The sequence below is a fragment of the Marmota monax genome, unplaced genomic scaffold, assembly GCF_021218885.2.
Source record: "Marmota monax isolate L192 unplaced genomic scaffold, Marmota_monax_Labrador192_F-V1.1 WCK01_AAM20220418_F8-fsc00025, whole genome shotgun sequence".
NCBI lineage: Eukaryota > Metazoa > Chordata > Mammalia > Rodentia > Sciuridae > Marmota > Marmota monax.
The window spans coordinates 13,583,098-13,606,022 of NW_026691950.1; the positions used below are offsets into that span (position 1 = coordinate 13,583,098).

Here is a 22,925-nt window from a genome sequence, read left to right on the forward strand (position 1 = left end):
AAAATAAGTTGCAGTGGCAGAGCAGCAAGGGCTATATTCAAAGCATAAGTTACATGGTGGGTGCATCTGTGGGTCATAAACTTCTTTTAGTTCTAATAAGACATGTTTTAGCCACACTAATAATCACCAGCCTACCATCATTTGCAGAAATTGGATCTCCCTGTTGATAATATTAGGGTTTTTTTTTGGCTAATGTAAGAGTAACTAGGATGCACCTCTGTAGAAGCACTGGTTACTAAGAGGTCAGTTGTGTTTTATTTGGATCTTAGCTGTGATTTGACCCAAGTCGATTCTGTTGCAGTGTTTTTGCTTTTCTTGTGCTCATCACATTCCTATTTGAAATGGGTAACCTAACAATAGTAAATTGACTCCCCTTGCTAACCTTCCTATTCTCTTGGTCTGTTGCTCTACTGGCACCTTCCCAATAGTCCTCTTAATACTGTTTTAAACATTTTTGTATTGGTTGATAATGGACTTTTATTTACTTATTTATATATGTGGTGCTGAGAATCAAACCCAGTGCCTCACATGTGCTAGGCAAGCACTCAACCACTGAGCCATAACCCCAGCAGCTGCCAATGGTCTTAAAGGACGATTTCTTTCTTTTTTGGTACTGAGGATCTAGAGACAGGGTCTCTAAATTGCTCAGCACTTAAGTAAACTGCTAAGACTGGCTCTGAACACAACTCTCCTGCCTCAGTCTCCCAAACTGCTGGGATTACATGGGTGTGCCTCCAGGCCTGGCAGGATTAGTTTCTTATGTATACCATGGGTAGCTTGTGATTACCTGCCACTTTCCAATACCAACTACTGTGCCTATAAGTTCATAGAAAAGCATGCAAAATTTAGGAAGGGTGAAATCACAGAATATAGAGAAGGTCTTTATATAGATTTAGCATTATTTCATTACATTGTCTTTTCTCTTTTTGTTAAGCATTGGTGAAATCCTCATTATAATTCATCTTCAATCTATAAACCAGTATTTTGAAATCACATTGTGCAGCCCTGAGAGTATTACAGATCCCTGAATGTTAATCTGGTGTCTACCTTGAACTTATTTGTAAGATTTTACATGTGTATTTTTAAAAATATATTTTTTGTAGTTGTAGATGAACATCATGTCTTTATTTAATGTGCTGAGGGTCGAACCCAGTACCTCACGTGTGCTAGGCAAGTGCTCTGCCACCGAACTACAGCCCCAGCCCCTGCATGTGTATTTTTATGAGAACAGGGAAATGTTAGCTTTCTCCAAAGACCTGATTCTCCTAAAATTTTAAGAATATCTGCTACAGATGAAATTTTGATAAGACCTTTCCTACACATTCTTATTTCTCACCTCCAAACTGTTAATAAACTGCTTAGATGAGGGAAAGTTTATTTTGGCTCATTTTCAGAGATTCAGTTCAACAAACTGTTAATAAACTGCTATCTCATCACTTGTGTGTTAGCTTCTCGTCACTGTGACCAAAATACCTGACAAGCAACTTAGTTGAGGGAAAGTTCATTTTGGCTCATTTTCAGAGATTCAGTTTATGGTCCGATGACTCCACTGTTCTGGACCCAATGTGAGACAGAACATCATGAAGGAAGGGTGTGGAAGAGGAATGCTGCTTCATCCAGGTAGACAGGAAGCCAAGGGGGTTGGATGGAAAGGGGCTGCAGGGAAGATGAACCCTTCCTAGGTACATACCTAAGTTACCCACCTCCTCTGGGAACATCATACCTGTGGTATCTATATACCACACCTAAACTAAGATGGACTGGCTTACATTTCTCCTAACTTTAATACCAAAAATTGAACCCAGGGCACTTAGTTACAGAGCCACATCCCCAACTCTTATTTTTAATATTGAGACAGGGTTGCTAAATTGCTGAGGCTAGCTTTGAACTTTAAATCCTCCTGTCTCAGCCTCCCAAGAACTGGGATTACAGGTGTCTGCCACCACTCCCAGCATAGGTCTCATCTAATCACTGCATCTCTGAATATTCCTGCATTAATACAGGAGCTTGGGGGGACACCTCATACCCAAACTATTATTCATTTCACTGGATCCCTTTGGGGTTACCTAGTCTTGGGTCTCACGCTTGCCAGGCAAGCACTTTACGTCTGAATCACAGCCCCAGCCCAAGGGTCTTTATTTTTACCAGTTAAATCTATTAGTTACTAGACTTCAGTCTCCATATACTATATAATCCTCAGCGGCAACAAGTAGTACTTTATCTGTTGGATTTCAAGCTCCAGGAGATAAGAAAACATTTTACACTTTGTTTCTCTAATGCTGTTATGCTCTAGCCAACTGCTAGAGATGAATTATAGTTTTCTATTTTATGCTAATTTTAAAACAGACTTAACACGTATTTATACTTCGGTTTCCTGGACTCTGAATTGGTTACTATTTCAATTCTTCTGCTTTTCTACAGCAAAGACTCCACACAACACAATTCTTGCAATACATGAAAGGTTTTAAGCATAGATTTTAGACTGGTGGATGGGACCATTATGAGTGGTCATCAATTTTACCATTATTTTCATAGTAGAATGCTTATATCCTCATCAGTCTAGAGTAAATATTTGTCTGAAAATATTTCTATTGTTTTGTAAAAAGTAACTTACACAACCCTGTTTGTCATCTCTGGATGTTTTATAATTTCTGTGGCTTGTAGGTGAATATAAATAGAGGAAGAAAAATTGTTCAATGAATGTAGTTTTTAAGCTTTTATAATAAAAGCATGCTTAGAATTGTTTTTGCTTTTTTAAAAAATACAGTATTTTGAAGGGGAGAATGAAATCTTTATTTTAATTTATTTATGTTTTATGTGGTGAGGCAAGTGCTCTACCACTGAGCTACAGCCCTAGCCCTGTTTTTGCTTTAAAGCCTTTTGAAACTCAATTACAAAGGATATGAGAATTAGATAAGTTAATATATATATAAAGTATATCCTGGCACATAAAATCTATTTATGTGTAAAAGCTAATATGAGTAGAATTAATTCACTCTGAAAATTAGCCTTACTTCAATATTCTCATCAGCTGATTTAGTTTCTGAAAATATGAAAGAAGTATAGTATGTACAGTATGTGTCATGGAGCATCCATAAACTATGCCATTTTAGACCAGCACTCCATAGAAAGCCATGAAAATACTTAAAAAAAATACTTTTAATAGTGTTTTAGTACTCAAGTCTCCCATATCTCAACTACTTGGAGTTAATCTCACATTATGATAATGAAAATTAAAATATTTTTGAGCACATTACTCTTTTTTGTAAATTGGAACTGAATATCTCTTCTTTTTGGCTTGCCTTGCAGAATTGGTGAGATGATAACATCAGATACTGTGCATGAAAGCTTTTTTAAAATCATAAAACAGTGTGGTGGCATACACCTGTAATCTCAGCAACTCAGGAAGATCACCAGTTCAAAGCCAACCTCAGCAATTTAGTGAGGTCCTCAGCAATTTACTGAGACGCTGTCTCATAAATAAAAAGGGCTGGATCTGGGGTTTACGTAGCTGATAAAACATTTCTGGTATGTCCCTGAAGATGTTTCCGGAAGGGATTAACAATTGAATAAGTAGAGTAGTTAAGAAAACAATTGCTCTCATCAATGTGGATAGGAATAGTCCAAGCTATTGAGGGCCCAGGAGGAAGGGGAATTTTTATTGCAGGTGGAAAACTTAAATATTGGCTTTCCTGTGTCTCTAGTATGCAGAAAGAGGGCAGATTATATGACTTCTCAGCCTCCATAATTGCTGAGCCAATCCTTCATAAAGTATTTCTAAACATCTCCCACATCTGTTTCTATGGAGAGCCCCAACCCTATAACATGCACCAGAAAAGCAGTGTTGAACAAGATCTGATTTCTGCCTACAGTAAGTCCCAGAGTCTTCCAGGGACAGATAATTTCAAAACATTCTGTTAATTACTCAACATGGAATAAGGATAGGGGACTATGAATACACAAAGGAAGAGGGACTGTTAGAGTGCTAAAGAAAAAAGATACACTGTGAATGAAAAAGAGAGACTCTTCATTCCTCACAATCTACTTCCACTCTCTCGCTTTTCCTTCATTTTCTTCATAGAACTTAGTATCCCCCAACTACAGTATATATTTGTTTATTTACTATGTCTCCCAACTGGAAAATATGTTCCCTCAGTATAGCAGGTTGTCTTCTTTTTTGGGGGGGGGGGGAAGGTGGGTACTAGGGATTGAACTCAGGTGTATTCAACCACTGAGCCACATCCCCAGCCCAATTTTGAATTTTATTTAGAGACAGGGTCTCACTGAATTGCTTAACACCTCACTTTTCCTGAGGCTGGCTTTGAACTCGTGACCCTCCTACCTCAGCCTCCCTTGCCACTGGGATTACAGCTAGGAGCCACCGCACCCAGCTGGGTTGTCTTCTTTATTGTTAGTTGTATACCTAAACAACTAAAGTAATGCATACCAGTTGCATATACAAAAGGCAGTGAAATACTCCAGTAAATAAAGTGTAAATCCCCAGAGGTATGGAACATGGACCAACACATAACCTAATACTAGAGGAGTATAGCATATAAGAGGGATACCGAGTGCATACCCAGTTTGGATCTTGGATGTCCTCCTAATAAAGGCTTGGCTACCAGCCAATTACTGGGAGGTGGTAAAACCTTCTGGAGGTGTTCATGGAAGGAAGTAAGGTCACTGGGGCATGTCCTTGAAGAAAATGTTGGGACCCTGGTTTTCTCTTTCTCTCTCTTCCTCTCCTTCCAGCTACCACGAGGTGAGCAACTTTGTTCCACCACACACTCTACACCATGAAGTAATGCCTTGCCACGGGCCCAAAAGCAACAGACAACCAAAAGCCAAAATAAATGCTTACTCTTTGTAAGTTGATTATTTCAGGTGTTTTGTCACCATGATGGAAAGCTGACTAACAGTAACAAAAGACCTATGTGGGTTGGAGACGTGGTAAGCCCGATCACAATGGACCTCACATGTTGGGCTTCATAGTTAGGAGTTTATCAAGAAGATAGGAGAGTGGAATCAGATATATACTAAAAGATTAATTCCTTTCTACCACATGAGGAGGACACAGCTAGATAAGATCAATTTTGCAGGGGCCTTAGCAGCCTTACCAGACACCAAATCTCTTGGTATTTTTAGCTTGGACTTCCCATCCTCTACAATGTAAGACATAAAATCATGTATTTGATCACTCTGGTTTGGAAGACTGTCTAAAAAAATAGCAGATTAAACCTACATATATGTATCCTGTTTGCCACAAAACTCCCATTAAAATAAGAAGAAATAGAAATCCAGGACTTTTCAGCCATTTGTAGAATCTACAAGGTGAATCAGATCAAACTTATACTGCCAATTCTTACATAAAGTCAGTAAGTTATAAAAGCACTACTAAACAGTGACTTACGAGGGGGGGCATAAACACCTTTGAAGAAGCCAGCGTAATCTACATTTTCACACAATTTTGAGTATACCAAATATCATCTGGGATAATACCCTTGATATCTAGGCACATGGCTTGAAACCTATGATAATTCCAGAGTCATTGAAAGTCCCAAACTCTTCTCATGGTTTTTACATGAAATGTGGCAGACATCATACAGCGTAGCCAGTTGCTGCCCATACTTGCCCTTAACAAATTCACAGATTAAGTAAGAAAGATAAAGCAAATCTCATTAAATTTAAAAATTGATGCTGGGTGTGGTGGCGCTCGCCTGTAATCCCAGCAGGAGGCTGAAGCAGCAGGATCATACGTTCAAAGAGGGCCTCAGTAACTTAGTGAAGTCCTAAGCAACTTAGGGAGACCCTGTCTCAATATAAAAAGGGCAGGGGATGTGGCTCAGTGGTTAAGCGCCCCTGGGTTCAATCTCTGGTACAAAATAAATAAATAAAAGTTGAGTACCAACTAGATAAGGTACTCACAAAAAGTACGGAGTGGTGTCAGATCCTACGGATACAGTAGTATAAGCAAAGTAAATATGGTCTCTACCTCTCAGAGTGAGATAGTCCTTAAAGAATCATCAGTGCTGCAGGTGGAGCCTTGAGCTGAGGGTGTAGCTCAACGGTGGAGCGCTTGTCTAGTAGCTTGCAAGTTTAATCTGCACCGCACACAAAGCTTTAGAGAATACAGCCATAAGGTTGCCCAGTCTGCAAGCCCAAAATTTCCTCAAAGAAGCAATTTTAACCTAGATTCGTTAGGACAAAAAGGAGTTAGCTAGGTTGTTGGAGGAAGAGAGTGACAGGAGTTGTGAAGGACGGACAGGACAAATGTCTGCAGAGTAGGCCATTCAATCAAATGTTTCTATTATTTACCACCCTGCAGATTTATTTCTGGCCGACCGTCACCCCTGCCACACTTGGCCCACGTCGGTCGCCCTATAAATGCACGCTGAAACTGAAACTATTTGGTGAACCCCTTCGAAACCCCCTCCCGGATCCTGCACTTCCTCACTCAGGACCACCTTGGGGTAAGGTATATCGACCGTAAGCATGCGAAATTTTTGCCACGAGACTGGAAGATTACGGTTTCGACGCTAACGCAAGGGGAGCAACACTCCTCTCTACGCGACGCTTAGCAACCACCAACTTCCCCTCTGCGGGGCCGACTGGGGGATCCTCTTCCGGGGCAGAGGTCGCCCCGCCCTTCCCCCGTCTCCTCCAAGATGGCGAGCGGCGGCAGCGGGGGGGTTTCAGTGCCTGCGCTGTGGAGTGAAGTGAACCGTTACGGCCAGAACGGCGACTTCACGCGCGCTCTCAAGACCGTCAACAAGAGTAAGTGTGGGGCGGAGGCTGGGGCGGGCCTGAGCCGGCGGGAGGATGCCACCTGTTTCCGGCGCGCGCGACCACCTCCGGGTAGACGCGCTCAGCGGGAGACCCTTGCGTTCTCCTGGCACTGACCCAGCGCCTGGAGGGTGCGGATCGCAGCCTCTCGGCGCCAACCGGGCAACTGGGGGGTCCTCGGTTGCTTAGAGCCACGTGTACTTTTCTCTACCCACCCCGCGGGACGCAAGGGAGGGATTTAAAGAGACCGCGGGTCCTGGAGCCTCTTTCGAACTGTTTTCTTATTGAATCCTCTGTTGCCTTATTTCGAAAACACGCCACCTTTCCTTTTGCTCTTCCTCTTGAATTGAGGGATCAAGTGTTGTTCAGGGTGCTTGATCTCTTGGGCCTGGGCCGGGGAAGGAAGGTGCCTGGGACACGTAATTGACATGCTGGCGCTGACAAGGTGGAAGCTGTACGGATTCGACCTGAGAAGGGCTGGTCTTCAGGTCAGGCCCGTCATTCCCACATAGAATCTCACCAATGCCATTTAACCAGAAACTGGGTATGCGAAAGTACTAACGTTTGAAATAATGTCGGAAGAAAAGTTTGGCCTGTTCCCACCCCCCACCCCCCTACCCCCACTTAAGTGATCACTTCAAATTTTTAACAGCCTTCATTGTGAGCGACTCATTAAATTTTATTCTTTACTACATAACTACAGTATAGTATTGAAAGTATATTTTAATGTTTTCAGTCTTTCTTCTTTACTGAAGGTGCACCCTGTATATGTTAGATTTGGAAATGAAGTTACTAAAACAGTTTAGCTTTGCAGAGCAGTAGTAACATAAAAGGTGTGGTAGTATCATACAAGGCTGTATAAATAATTTTCCACAACCTATTGCTGAGTTGGTGTGAAAAGTAGTGATGAATGCTCACAGTGCACTTTTGGTGATTTCCGACATTGGGAAAAATATCTACTGATATATTTTTTTTATTTGATTATTATTTGATTCCTAAACTTAACCTTTGGCTAGGTTCACAACTAACACTCTACACTTAATAAAAGGGTAGTAAGTTATTCTGCAAAAATTATTTCATCAGCAAAGGCTGACAGTTTGTTTGGAGGAATATATTAACTGCTAGAAATTCCTTGGATCTTAGATTGAAAATTGAACTCCTAGTTGCCCAGGAATGACAGGCAATTATGAGGGTAAACACTGTGGCATTGAAACTAGGTCACCTGAGTCCTTTTTTCTACTTCTTTTTAGTCACCTTAGTAAATAAGGGGAATCTTGAATGGTTTGGGGGAACATTGCCAACAAGGTAAATTTGTGTTCTTATAGTAATTTATAATTTGTAAGATTTTTCCAAACTATTCTCATTTTGTGGGTTTTTGTTGTTTGCTTGTATTGGGGATTGGACCCAGGGGTTCTTTACCACTGACTACATCTCCAGCTTTATTTATTTATTTATTTGGTACCAGGGATTGAACTCAGGGGCACTCAACCACTGAGTCACATTCCCAGGCCTATTTTGTATTTTCTTTGGAGACAGGGTCTCACCTTGCCATTGGTGAGGGTAGCTTTGAACTTACAATCCTCCTGCCTCAGCCTCTTATTTTTTTATTTTGAGATAGGGTCTTCCTAAGTTGTTGAGACTGGCCTCAAACTTGCCATTCTCCTGCCTCAGCCTCCAAAGTCACTGGAGTTACAGGCATGAGCCATCACACCTGGCTCATTTCATGTTCTTGATAACCTTGTAATATAAGTTATGTTCTCATGCTCATTCTGTATATCAGAATAACCAATTTGGTTATTAAATTATTTTCCCAAGACTTTAAGACATCTAGGGATGCCAGTACGGTGACTCATGCCCCTAATGCCAGCAGCTCAGGAGGCTGAGGCAGGGGGATCAAAAAGTTCAAAACCAGCCCCAACTGAGCCAGGCCCTGAACAACTTAGTGAGACCATATATCAAAATAAAAAATAAACACTGGGGATGTGGCTTAATGGTTAATGGCCCCTGGGTTCAATCTCTGGTACAAAAAAAAACCTGGGGGCGAGCTTGCACTGTATCTGATTCTACATGAAATTATTCTTTCCCTGTGAAGTCATGAAATATATAGGATGCAGCACGGGTCCCAAGATGAAGAAACTGTAGAAATAGCTTCCTTCTTGCTGCTTTATTTTACTGCACTTTTTTGGCACATGCCTCATGAATATCTTTCTCAATAATTAAGTCTGATTGATAACTTCTTCTCTTTCTTAAATGTAGATGTACAGAGTGCCTTTATTTTATTTATTTATTTGTATGTGGTGCTAAGGATCGAATCCAGTACCTTACACATGCTAGGCAAGTGCTCCACCACTGAGCCTGTATCCCCAACCCTCCATAACTTCTTTTTGTCACTTAAGTTACAGATGACAATCACTTTTTTTTTTTTAACTGTTTTAACATCGTTTCTATTACAATAAAATTGGAAATACCTCATCTTTGAGGCAGGGATCAGAAAACTTGGTAAAAGTATGAAAAGGGAATGGATTTTTTTTTTTTAACATACAGTATCTTTATTTACTTATATGTGATGCTGAGGATTGAACCCAGTGCCTCACACATGTGAGGCAGGTGCTCTACCACTGAGCTACAGCCCCAGCCCCAGCCCAAAGGGAATAGATTTAAAAACGACTTTCTGGCCAGGTGTGGTAATGCACAACTATAGTTCCAGTGGCTCAGGAAGCTAAGGCAGGAGGATCACAAGTTCAAAGCCAGCCTCAACAGCTTATCAAGGGCCTAAACAACTTAGACTCTGTCTCATAATAAAAAGGGCTGGGGATGTTGCTCAGTGGTTAAGTGCTCTAGGGTTTAATCCCTGGTTACACACCACCACCACCAATGACTTTCTTTAAATTGTCCTCCAGTACTTCAAATCAACAAGGATGATGTAACTGCTTTGCACTGTAAAGTGGTCTGCCTTATCCAGAATGGAAGTTTCAAAGAAGCCTTGAATGTCATCAATACTCACACCAAAGTGTTAGCCAAGTAAGTGGTGCAGTTAGTTGTATAGTTATTAAAAACACTTGTATTAGACCTTTAATCTCAGTAAGAAAGAGGTAAATTGTACAAAGATGTGGAACATAAATAGGAACAAAAATTTAGAAGTTAAAAAAAAAAAAAAAAGAAAAAGGTACAGAAGACAAAACATGTAGGGTAAGCATATTTAAGTGTAGAGTGGATAAGCATCAGAGCTGGTAGAGGTTGTTAGGATGGTGTGGCAGTCTTAGCCAGACCTCTGTGCCTAACTTCATTGAAAATTATTTAGTTAAGTATGTTTTTAGGTTAAGATCTTTTAGTATCGTAGTTCTTAATAGTGTTTAGACTATGTAGTAGGGGTGGTTTTTTTTTTTTGTTTGTTTGTTTTGGTTTCGTTTGTTGCTGTTTTTTTTTTTTTAATATCTTTATTTTATTTATTCATTTATTTATTTTATGTGGTGCTGAGGATCGAACCCAGTTCCTCATGCATGCAAGGCAGGCTCTCAACCACTGAGCTATAACCCCAGCCCCTGTTTTGGGTTTTTTAGGTAATCTTTTTATTTTTTTCATTTATTGTTTTACAAAATGTTAATTTATATTATGAATTGTTACTGTAATTTGACTTTTCTTTACAGTCTTGCCTAGCCTTCAAAAGAAGTACGTATTGAAATTAAGTTGTAGCATATTTATTCATTAATGGGACAGTGGTTTCTGAGATGCAGAACTGAATATAGTACACCTCCTTTTATAGGAGGAAGAGAATAAAAATTTATTTATACTTTTTTTGTATTTGTGAAAACAAATACTAGAAGGAGAAACAATAATAATAATCACTTGGAGGGGATAAGAAGGAATAGGTTCAATCTGTATAGCAGTAGAAGTAAAACCTCTTATGTATTGCAGATTAAAAACTAAATTTAACACTTTATTAAAAAGAGGGTGTGGGATATAGCTCAATTGGCAGAGTGCTTGCCTCACATGCACAAGGCCTTGGGTTTAATCAACACCACACACAGAATTAAAAAAAAAAAAAGAAAAGAAAAGGGGTACAGTTTTCTACTGTTAAACATGTTTATCCTAAATTCAGAATTTTGAATTTTTAAGTCTGTATGTGTAATGCTGCTTTCCTAGATGTATCAGTTATCAATTGTTTGATTATAAATACTATGTTCTTTTAACTTCTGGTTATTTTTTCTTTGCTAATAATTTTCTTCTTGAACAATTTAAAAGAAACATCATATGGCTTATTTTAGTAATATATTTGAGAAACTTCTTAAATATCCCATTAAAATTAATGATTTTCTTTGTGTCTAAGACATTTGATTGTTTATTTGGTTCATGGTTAGCTTCTTAATTGTTAGTTTCAGAAGACCAGTAAAACTGTTAATGTCGGGGAAAAAAAAAAGAGGCTGGGGAAATGGATGTAATATTTTCTTTTACTTAGCCTATGATTTTTTGGACAGGTCACTAACTTTTAAATTTCCTTATCTTTTGTTGTTGGGATTAAATAAATTAATACATATCATGTGTTTAGAGCAGTGTCTGGCATATAGTGAGTGCTTTTTATTGTTAGGCAATAACCAGATTTTTTTTTTTCCTTCAGTAACTCTCTCTCCTTTGAGAAGGCATATTGTGAGTACAGGCTGAACAGAATTGAGAATGCCTTGAAGACAATAGAAAGTGCCAACCAGCAGACAGACAAATTAAAGGAACTTTATGGACAAGTGGTAATTACTGCTTTAAAACACCTGTTGACAATCATTCTGGGTGAGCATGACTACCTGTAGCATGGAGCAGGGATGAGGAAACCCAGCCCATCCTGATGCTCCACAAAACTGGCCACCAAACCAGTTCTTGAGGTTTGAATATATTCCCTCTTCTTGATCTTTGTTTGAACAGTTGTATATATAGTGTTCAATGAACAAAGGACTCTCCCAGGATAGTTAGAAAATTAAGAAAAATGAAAGATCTATTTTGTGAAAATTGAACTTCTTAGAAAAATGAAGGCCAGTGAGCTTATATACTTACACAGATTTGAAACAGTATTTATTTCAAGTATTTAATTGGCATTTTATTCTGAAAAGAAAATTCTGATGGATAAGAATTTGGGTGATTACATCTGCCACCATTAAAATATATTTTATTAATAAAAATATTTATACCAGAAGAATTTTGAAACATTAATATTAAGTCTTAAAATAGGGCTATTCATGATGAGAGGGCATAAATGTATTTATAAACTGAATAAATTTATGATAAATTCCAGAGGTAGATGAAGGGCACCAATTGCTGTTACACATAGTGGACTGATTGACCCAGAGTGACATTTATTACTGTCCTTTAAGGAAAACTTGAACTGAGTGCAGAGGCAGGTATAACTGCTCAGGAGGCTGAAGCAGGATTGGAAATTTGAGGCCAGTCTGGGCAACTTGGTGAGAATCTGTGTCACAAAAAGTTAGGGATGTAGCTCAGTGATAGAGTGCTGTCCACTATGTGTGAGGCCCTGAATTTGATCACAAATAGTGGAAGAAAAAAGAAAAAAAGAACTTGAATGAAAAAAGCAGGAATTATGTTGTAGGTACTTGAGACAACTGTACAATAATTGGTTTCTGAGAAATAGAAAATGAAGATTGTACATAGTGAATTCCTAGGAAATACTAAGTTTTTTTTGTTAACATTTTATTTTGTTTACTGGGACTTAGTAATCAGTTTGTATTGGGAAAAAAATTTTCCATTGTTCTGATTCAGGTAACGGGATAGCCTTCTATAGAAAGATTTTCTTTCACAACCCATATCAGTCCTTAACTAATTTCAAGAAGAAAGGTAAATAGAATTACTTTTCTAAGTTTTCTAATTTTAGAAAAGATTAATTACTAGTAGCTTTTTGAAAGTATTACAGCATATAAAACTTATATACAAATTATAGAAGAGATGATTGATTGCCTTATTATGATGAATTAGGTTTCCTACTTAATGGTTCCAGAAAGCATTACTGTGTTGTTAAAGATATAATGTCATATTAGTCTCCTCTGATATTTTCACTTCTTTTTTTCCTTCAGCTATACCGTTTAGAACGTTACGATGAATGCTTAGCTGTGTATAGAGATCTTGTCCGAAACTCCCAAGATGACTATGATGAAGAGAGGAAAACAAACCTTTCAGCAGTGGTTGCAGCTCAAAGCAATTGGGAAAAAGTGGTTCCAGTGAGTACCCTTGTGTACCCATATGGCCATGAAATAGCATTCATGTTCAATGTTTGACTGGTATTTTGCTCCACAATAGGAGAACTTGGGCCTCCAAGAAGGCACACATGAACTGTGCTACAATTCTGCATGTGCACTGATAGGACAAGGCCAGCTGAACCAGGCAATGAAAATCCTACAAAAAGCTGAAGGTAGGAAGTTTTTTAATTTTTTTTTTTTTTAATATTTATTTTTTAGCTTTAGGTGGACACAATATCTTTATTTTATTTTTATGTGGTGCTGAGGATTGAACCCAGTGCCTCACGCATGCCAGGCGAGCGCGCTACTACTTGAGCCATATCCCCAGCCCTGTTAATGTTATCTGTAAATATAATGTGATTCTAACTTTGTAGAATGTTTCTTTCTTTATTTTTTTGGTACTGGGGATTGAACTCGGGCACTCCACCACCGAACCATATCCCGAGCGCTATTTTGTATTTTATTTCGAAACAGGGTCTCACTGAGTTGTTTAGCGCCTTGTTTTTTTTTTGAGGCTGGCTTTGAACTCGTGATTGATTCTCTTGTCTCAACCTCCTTGGGATTACAAGCATGAGCCACTGCGCCTGGCTTGTAGAGTATTAACAAAAATTGCGTTTGTCATTTGTGAAATTATTAAATGGAAGTTACTGAGGCATCAGAATTTTAAGGTCATATGATCTTTTGTTGGTTGGTTTGTTTTTTATTTACTGGTGATTTAATCTAGGGATGCTCTACCACTGATCTACGTCCCCAGCCCTTTTTAGTTTTATCTGAGATAGGGTCTTGCTAAGTTACCCAGGTTGGTCTCAAACTTGCTATCCTTCTGACTCAGCCTCCCAAATAGCTGGTATTATAGGCATGTGCCACCAGGTCCAGCTGGCTGCCTGTTTTTGACCATGTTTCTATCTAATCCTTAAATCAGTCCACTCATTTATCTGACCCTCCCCCCACACCTTGAACCTAGGGCCTCACTCACACTAGGCAAGTGCTGTACCACTGAGCAACATCCCAGCCCCAGCCTTTTGTTTTTAAATATTTATTTTTTAGTTATAGTTGGACACAATACATTTATTTATTATTTATTTTTATGTGGTGCTGAGGATTGAATCCAGGGCCTTGCATTTGCGAGGCAAGTGCTCTTCCGCTGAGCCACAATCCCAGCCCTTTTTGATTTGAAACAGGATCTTTCTTGTTAAATTGTTCGTGCTAGCTTTGAACTTGTTGTCCTGCCTCTACCTCCAAAGTAACTGGGATTATAAGCATGTAGCACTTTTCCTGGCTTCATTTACACATTCTGTTTTGTTTTGGTACTAGGAATTGAACTTGGAATGCTTTACCGCTGAGTGACATCCCAACCCTTCTTATTTTTTATTTTGCAACAAGGTCTTGCCAAGTGACTAAGACTGGCCTCTAATTTGATATCCTCTTGCCACAGCCTTTTGAGTTGTTGTGTTATAGGAATGTGCCACCGTGCCCAGCCATTTCTTATAGTCTGAATTTTTTTTAATTGGACACAATAACTTTATTTTATTTATTTATATGTGGTGCTGAGGATCGAACCCAGGGCCTTGCATGTGTGAGGCAAACGCTCTACCACTGAGCCATAACCCCCACCTCTAAAGTCTGAACTTTGAGGAGTAGAATTTTGAACAAATTACTGTAAATATTAAATGTAAATTAAGTGATTTGATTTTAAGCATTTATAACAGTACATGGCTTATAATAAAAAACTAGATACTAGTTATTGTTATATTAGTAATACTAGTTGTTATTGTACTACTATTTCAAATAGGTAATAATATGGTATGCTTTTGTGTGTGTGTGCACATACATAATAGTGGGATGCATTTTGACATATTCATAAAAGCATATAACATGGTTTGCTATGTTTCAATCCCAGGTATTTCCTCTTTCCCCGGTCTCCTCCCTCCCATGACCCCCTTCTTCTCCTCTGTTGGTCTTCCTTCTATTTTTTACTTATTTATTTTAAAATTAATTCATTTTATTTTATTTTATTTTTTGGTAATGAGGATTCGACCCATGGGTGCTTAACCACTGAGCCATATCCCTAGCCCTTTTTTTTATATTTTATTTAGAGACAGGGTCTCACTGAGTTGCTTAGGGCCTTACTAAGTTGCTGAGGCTCGCTTTGAACTAAGGATCTTCCTGCCTCAGCCTCCCTAGCTGCTGGGATTACAGGTGTGTGCCATGGTGTCTGGCCTATTTTTTATTTTTTAAATTGGTGCATTATAGTTATATATAGAATTGAAATGAATTGTGATATACATACTTGCATACAACATAATTTTTGGTCATGAAGCTTTCTTTTTTGGGGGCTACCAGTGATTGAACCCAGGTGCTTTACCACTGAACTACATTTTAGCCCTTTTATTTTTTAATTTGAGGCAGAATCTCACTAAGATACTGAGGCTTCACTAAGTTGCTGAGGCTGGCCTCAAACTTGGAGCACATCCCAATATGCTGGATGTGCTCACCACCCCTGGTTCATGAAGCTTTTAATTAAGAAAAACAGGGCTGGGGAAATAAGTGATAAGAAGAACATGAACTTAGCATGCACAAAACTCTAGGTTCAGTACCTAGCACCAAAAAAAAAAAAAAAAAAAGTTTGGGGAGAAATTTATAGAGCTATGTCTGATCTCAATTCCTGAAACATTTAGATTTTTCTTCTGTACACATTTTTCCTGAAAGCAAGAAAATTGATGTTAAGGGGACTTCAGTGAATGAGGAAAGGGAAGAAAAGGTGAAATGGGGTCTGTTTTTACTTTTAAATGTTGAAGCCTAAAATAAAGAGCAGTTGTACATGGTGATACTTGCAATCCAGAGCCTCAGAAGGCTGAGGTAGGAGGATTACAAGTTCAAGGCCAGCTTTGGCCACTTAATGAGACCCTGTCTCATAACAAAACATAAAAAGGGTCCTGGGGATATAGGTCAGTGGTAGAGCACCCCCAGGTTCAATCCCCAATACTTTAAAAACTAATCAAATAAATAAATACATAAATGAGAGCAAAGATTAGAGCATGATGATTAGAAAAAAATTCATTTACGAATTAAAATTTCAGTTTGGCACATTCCTGTAATCCCAGCGGCTCAGGAGGCTGAGACAGGAGGATTGGGAGTTCATAGCCAGCCTCAGCAAAAGCGAGGCACTAAGCAACTCAGTGAGTGAGACCCTGTCTATAAATAAAATAAAAAATAAGGCTGGGGATGTGGCTTAGTAGTCAAATGCCCCTGAGTTCAATCCCTGATAACCTCCCCCCCACCAAAATAAAAAATTAAAATTTTAGAGGTTGGGATGTCGTGGAGCACTTGTGTGGCATGTAGGAGACCCTGGGTTTGTTCCCCAGCACTGAAACAAAAACCAAAAATTTAAATTTCTTAAGCAGGGTATGATGGCACGTGTCTGTAGTTCCAGTGCTTTGAAGTTTAAAGCAAGAGACTTGCACTTGGATTTGAGACAAGCCTGGGCAATATAGAAAACCTGTCCTAAGAATAAGAAAGAGGGGCTGGGGTGGGAAAAAATGTACCACTCATTGGGATGGGGATGTGGCTCAAGCAGTAGCACGCTCGCCTGGCATGCGTGCAGCCCGGGTTCGATCCTCAGCACCACATACAAACAAAGATGTTGTGTCCGCCAAGAACTGAAAAATAAATATTAAAAAAAAAATTCTCTCTCTCTCTCTCTCTCTCTCTCTCTTAAAAAAAAAAAAAGAATAAGAAAGAAAGAAAAATGAAAATTTCTTGATCACACCCAATATTGACAGTGATATGGCGATGGGCATTCTCATATATTGTAGGTTTGAATGTAAAAATAGTACAGATTTCGCAATGGGCAGTTTTGGTGATGGGCAGATTTTTAAATTTACATGTTCTTTGACTGAATTCCATTTCTAGAAATTTATTTTGATGGAATAAATAACTTTACATTTGTATCTGTATAATGTTAACCAAAGGTATATTTATAAGAACAAAAAATTAGAAACAGCATGAGTTTCTGTACTAGTAAAGGATTAGCTAGGTTTTAGTATAATCACACACTAGATTACCATGTAGTCATTAAACCAATAACATAGATTCATATTTATTATAACATAGGTGTTCACATTATATTAAGTAGGAGAAGGGAAAAGGCTCAAAGAATATGCAGAATACCCCACTTTCGTTTTAAGATGCAGCCATGCATTTTCATTAAAAAAAAAACTGAAATGCTGGTCTTATCTCTAGGTGATAAGATTATTTTCTTCATTTAATGCTTTTCTATAATCAATGTTTAGTAATTAATAATTATTACATTTACACATTTAAAAAAAAATTTTGTAGCTGTTGATGGACCTTTTATTAATTTATTTATATGTGGTGCTGAGAATCAAACCCAGTGCCTCACACATGCTAGGTAAGCATTCTACCACTGAGTCACAACCCCAGCCCCTATATTTACATATTTTTAAAATGCCCTTTAAAAAAACTTTTAGCATAGATACTACAAGTGAAAAAAAAGTACCAAAGAGGTAGGGTAATCAATATATATATAGTATATTTGATGCTAATGTAAATTTTAAATTTGCTTGTTGTTATACTAAAATATTCTGCTCGGTAATTTAGTTCTTACTTTTTGACATGGTAAAAGAAATCGGAATTACCCAGCAATACTAATTTTAAAACAATTTTTTTCCTGTAGATCTTTGCCGACGTTCATTTTCAGAAGACTCTGTAAGTATTCTGTTAAACCAAATTTTACACTTCTAATGTAATTACTAGAGGTTTCATTGTATTATTTACCTACTTTTTGTAAAAGATGATGAATTTGTTAAATAGGTGTCACTTGATCAAAGTCAAAACTTGGACAAAGTCTAGGGTGATAAGCTAAAATTTAAAAATTTATATTTACCATAAGCATTTATTTTAAATTCATATAAATATAAAATTATTCTCTTAGTTTAGGATGTGGGACTAAAGGTTTTTGAGTCCTCCTAGCAATTTGATGCATATTTATTATATAATCCAATATTTCTTGTTTTCACTTTTTATTTTTCTTTTTTAAGTACAATATTGTTTTTTTTCCCTTTTTTTTTTTTTTATTTTTTAATCTTTTCAGGGCCTAAGACCAAAACCAGGGTCTTGTGCATGGTAGGCAAGTGCTGTGCCATTGAACTAAATCCCCAACCCCAAGTGCAACAATGTCTTAACTCATTAAGTCCCAAGTTTCAGTTTTGCCAATATTTCGATGAAATTGACACAGGGGTATTGAAGTAGATTGGAAATCATAATCTAGAGGTTATACATATTACTAACATCACTAATAATATTATAATGTAATTATAGAATATTCATCGTGATATAATTTATAATAAAAGTTCATTATTTATTGATAACATTATATAATTGTTTTATATTTTACATACTATATTTAATTTTGGGGGAGCGGGGGGGCGGGATGGGTACCAGGGATTGAACTCAGGGCACTCAATTACTGAGCCACGTCCCCAGCCCTATTTTTTATTTTATTTAGAGACAGGGTCTTGCTGAGTTGCTTAGCGCCTTGCTTTTCCTGAGGCTGGCTTTGAATTCCTGATCCTCCTGTCTCAGCCTCCCAAGCTGCTGGAATTACAGGTGTGCGTCACTGTGCCCAGCACTATATGTAAATTTTTATAGTTGTCTCACTTACTGGATGATTCAACAAAATGGGGATGTAGTTGAGAAGCAGTTTCATTACAGAGACATTATAGATGTTAACTTTTTCTTTTTGATCTCTAAAGTTTTTGTCTCATAACTAATCAGAAAGTAATTTTCTTTAGGAAACTATCATTAGCAAATCTTTCTGAGTTTTTTACACAGTTTACATTTTTGAAGCAAGCTTCTTTTATAGATATAGTTTTTATTTTAAAATTCATTTTATCATTTCCTTATCAAACACAACTGACAAAATGTGCTTGGGAACAAACATCTGATTCCTGGTCAGGATACAGTCACCAGCATACAGTAATCTGATTCCTGGTCCCCACAGTGCTGAGTTGGTAAAATAGAGTAGCCTCTTAGCTCTCAATACATGTTATCCATGAACATCAGCCAGACTTCTGGAAGGATTGGATTATATAGGTTGATAGAGAGCATCAGTTAAGAGAGCTACCTAGATTTTAATAGAATTCATTCAATTATAAAATTATGGAAATTGGAAAAAAGTTTCTTCTCCTGCTTATGTATTTGAAGTTCTTTATATATTATTAATTAGAATTTTGTAATTTTTGGTTTAGAGTTATAGTAGAATTGACACACAAGCATTTTTAATATTATGTTTTTAAAATTTATGAATAGTGTATAAAGTAATACATGGTATTCCTGTTTGTTGTCATGTTCTTCAGAATCTTTTTGCCATATTTCCTTTAAAAAATCTCTTTTGGTGACAATTCTATATTTTCGAAAACTGACCCTCAGGGAAAATACCTGAAATTACATGTCTTCTTAAAGATTGTAAAACTTTCAAGTGTTTGGTAAAATATGTGAATCAGTTTGTAAAATTTAGAGGAAAAAAAAAAAGTTTCTTTTCCTGCTTAGGATGGGACTGAGGAAGACCCACAGGCAGAACTGGCCATCATTCATGGTCAGATGGCCTATATTCTGCAGCTTCAGGGTCGTACCGAGGAGGCTTTGCAACTTTACAATCAGATAATAAAACTAAAGTAAGTGCATTAAAAACGAAGTATCCTTTATATGGGATAAGGCTTCTCTTTAAAGGTTTGTTCAATTTTAACTGTTGCTTGTTGTTCACAGGCCAACTGATGTGGGATTGTTAGCTGTAATTGCAAATAACATCATTACCATTAATAAGGTATGGAATATCCATGATTTTCCTATATATCTATGACACTGAAAGCAGATTACCCTAGCTTTATTCTAGAATAAGTGTTATTTTTTCCTTGACAGAAAAAAAATCCAGGTCTAGCAAATCACAGCAGAGAGTATTTAGCCCTTATAATGTTGATGTTTCTGCAGTGTGTTTTCAAGTAATAAAACTCTTGGACTGAACTTTATGCCTCCATTCTCCAAGTTTATGATCATTTAGAGAATCTCTTTCTTAGAGATAAAAGTTGTTTGGACTTCTAACTTTAAATGCATGCTTGTTTTATGTGATTTCTTCATATACTGAGTTTCAATGCATAAGTTTTCATTATAAATTTTTTCTCTTGAGTATCCACCCCCACTTCCAGGAAGGGGACGAGGTGTAGGCACATGCTGTATCTTCATCCTTTCATCCTGTGGAAAATATTACAAGTGTCTTTGAATATACATAGTCTTAATTTAAGAGTATTGTGCTAATCAAATTAATCACAACTTAGAACGTTATTTTAATGGAAAAACATTCAAGTTTAGATTTTAAATCCAAGGTAGTAGAAAATAGAAGTAGCTAACATTTGATTTCTCTTTATATGCTGTGTGATTTTTCAAGTGCCATCTTATTTCATCATCACAGTAATATTTTTAGGTGGTAGTCCTTATCTCCAGTTTATAGGATTTTAAGCTGGGGCTGAAAAAAGTTGAAAAGATATAGCCAATATGAGGTAGCACCTGATCCCAAGACTCTAATTCCAAGGCTTGTCCCTTCTGCTCCTTTATGATACTTCTCTCCTCAGAAAGTCTTGATGGTGCTTCTCTCCTCCACAAAAATGCTGAGGGTCTCTAAATGTGAGATGGTGGCATTAAATGGGGTTATCATTGCTGCTGGTATTTGAATCTTGGCAGAAATACATAACTGCCTATGTTTATGAATTTTGAAATGCTTGTCAGGATGGAGCCTTTTATCTGACATATATAATTTTGGAGAGTATATTATGTAAAATACATATCTCTATCTAAATATAATTTATATATTGAACTTAATTTTCAGTTCACAGATTTATTAACTTTTTATTCAAAATAATAAGTCTTTGTCATTGTGTACTTTAAAATTCATCCTGATGTTTTTTAAAAATAAATGCATGTTTAAATTTCTTGTCTGTAGACTTATTTGGTTTGGTAAGTTCCTGAGGCTGGTTGCTGGGATCAAGTTGCTCCCACACTATGCCTTGTCTATTTATTGGTACCTGGGGATTGAACTCAACCACTGAGCCACTTCCCCAGCCCTATTTTGTATTTTATTTAGAGACAGGGTTTCACTGAGTTGCTTAGTACCTCGTGTTTGATGAGGCTGGCTTTGAACTCGCAGCCTCCCGAGCCTCTAGGATTATAAGTGTGCACCATCATGCCCGGCTCTTGTCTTTATACATTATAACTGCCATATTTGGTGAAAGGAAAATCTCTGGGTTGGCATATTTGAGTTGACTCCAAAGAAGGAATATGGTGTAAAGGTTAAGCAACAGAACAAGCATATGTACATGTAAAGAAATATTTATGGTTTGTGGGGGAAAAGTGAGAAAACGGAGGAGTATAGATATTTGCTGGGTAGTAAAAACAAATAGGTTATTAAATTATATTAAGGTATGGTAGGCCTTGAAAATTCAAGTTTTTGAATATTTAAGTGAATGTCATGACAGTGTTTAAGAAAAGTCTAGCAGTGGCATGCATGAAGAATTGCATTATAAAAATAGTGATACAAGAGAACCAAGTAGAAAAGAGGGTTTCTTTTTTGGGGGTGGTTTGCTGTGTTGCCTAGGCTGGCCTGAAACTCCTGGATTCCATTGATCCTGCCTCAGCCACCTAAGTAGTGGGACTAGATGTGCACTACTGCGCCTGTCTTAAAATTGTTTTGGAACTTCATAATGAGAAAGAGTAAAATTTGTTTTGGATTTTTTCTTTGCTTTTAATCTTTAAAATGGTATAATGATTTAATTAAAAAATTTTTAGACCTTTATTTCACTTATTTATTTTTTTATGTGGTGCTGAGGATGGAACCCAGGGTTTTGCATGTGCAAGGTGAGCACTCTACCGCTGAGCCACAACCCCAGCCCATAATAATTTAATTTTTACAAGCACAGCTGTATCACCTGTTTGTAAGTAAATATGCTTATTTACAAAGCCCTATTTGTCAATAAATACATGTATTACAAAATTTGGATAGTGGACACTCAGGTTCTCAGTTTGTCTTTTTTTTTTTTCTAAGTGCAAAACAAGCAGTTAATAATGGAAAGAAGAAAAAAATCTTATTCTTCAAAGCAGCTCACTTCTCACTTAAACCATTTATTTGTAAATAAGAATCCTTTTTAAAGCTCTAAAGGAATGGGGCTAGATTGTAGGATAAATACATATACACTGGTAGGTTTGAATTGCAGAGATTTTTGTCTACATCTGTGAACCAATAACCCAAGACAGATTTAGCTGCCCAACCAGATAACTACATCTAAGCTCTCTTGTTATATTGATATAAAATAATGAAAGAGGAGTAAGGCCTTAATGTGTTAAAAGAATTGAAGTTGGAGATTCTATTAATGATGGATATATTTTATTTTGTCAGGACCAAAATGTCTTTGACTCCAAGAAGAAGGTGAAACTAACCAATGCAGAAGGAGTAGAGTTTAAACTTTCCAAGAAACAATTGCAAGCTATAGAATTTAACAAAGCTTTGCTTGCTATGTACACAAATCAGGTAGGTAATAGGCTTCTGGTTCCCTAACTAAACTTTTTGTAATAGGAGATATGTTAGTCTAATCTATTTATATTTTTTTTAATGTTTTTTCTTATTTTCTTCTTTATCATGTCATATGTCATAGTTTTTTTTTTTTTCTTAAGTAATTTACCCAGTTCTCTTTAAGGATATGGCTTTTAAGCGGAAGAAAATAGCATTAACATCTTTAAGTGAGGTGACTTTCTCATTACTTTGTTCTGATCTCTCTGAATTAAAACAAACTTATCAAAGATGCCAGTCATGATTACAGATTTTAGATTCATCTTTCATTTTAA

At 37.2% G+C, this 22,925-nt stretch overlaps 1 protein-coding gene across 1 annotated transcript in view; it reads left to right on the plus strand.

Moving 5' to 3' along the window:
* The first annotated feature begins 6,629 nt into the window (after positions 1 to 6,629).
* The window catches only part of Srp72 (signal recognition particle 72), a 33,479-nt gene continuing 17,183 nt past the window's right edge, over positions 6,630 to 22,925 (plus strand). The window contains exons 1-9 of the mRNA XM_046467090.2: positions 6,630 to 6,774; positions 9,684 to 9,804; positions 11,399 to 11,522; positions 12,855 to 12,998; positions 13,078 to 13,189; positions 17,713 to 17,744; positions 19,587 to 19,711; positions 19,803 to 19,860; positions 22,480 to 22,611. Of these exons, the coding sequence (XP_046323046.1) occupies positions 6,666 to 6,774; positions 9,684 to 9,804; positions 11,399 to 11,522; positions 12,855 to 12,998; positions 13,078 to 13,189; positions 17,713 to 17,744; positions 19,587 to 19,711; positions 19,803 to 19,860; positions 22,480 to 22,611 (957 nt within the window). The 5' untranslated portion in view covers positions 6,630 to 6,665. The remainder of the gene's footprint in view (positions 6,775 to 9,683; positions 9,805 to 11,398; positions 11,523 to 12,854; positions 12,999 to 13,077; positions 13,190 to 17,712; positions 17,745 to 19,586; positions 19,712 to 19,802; positions 19,861 to 22,479; positions 22,612 to 22,925) is intronic.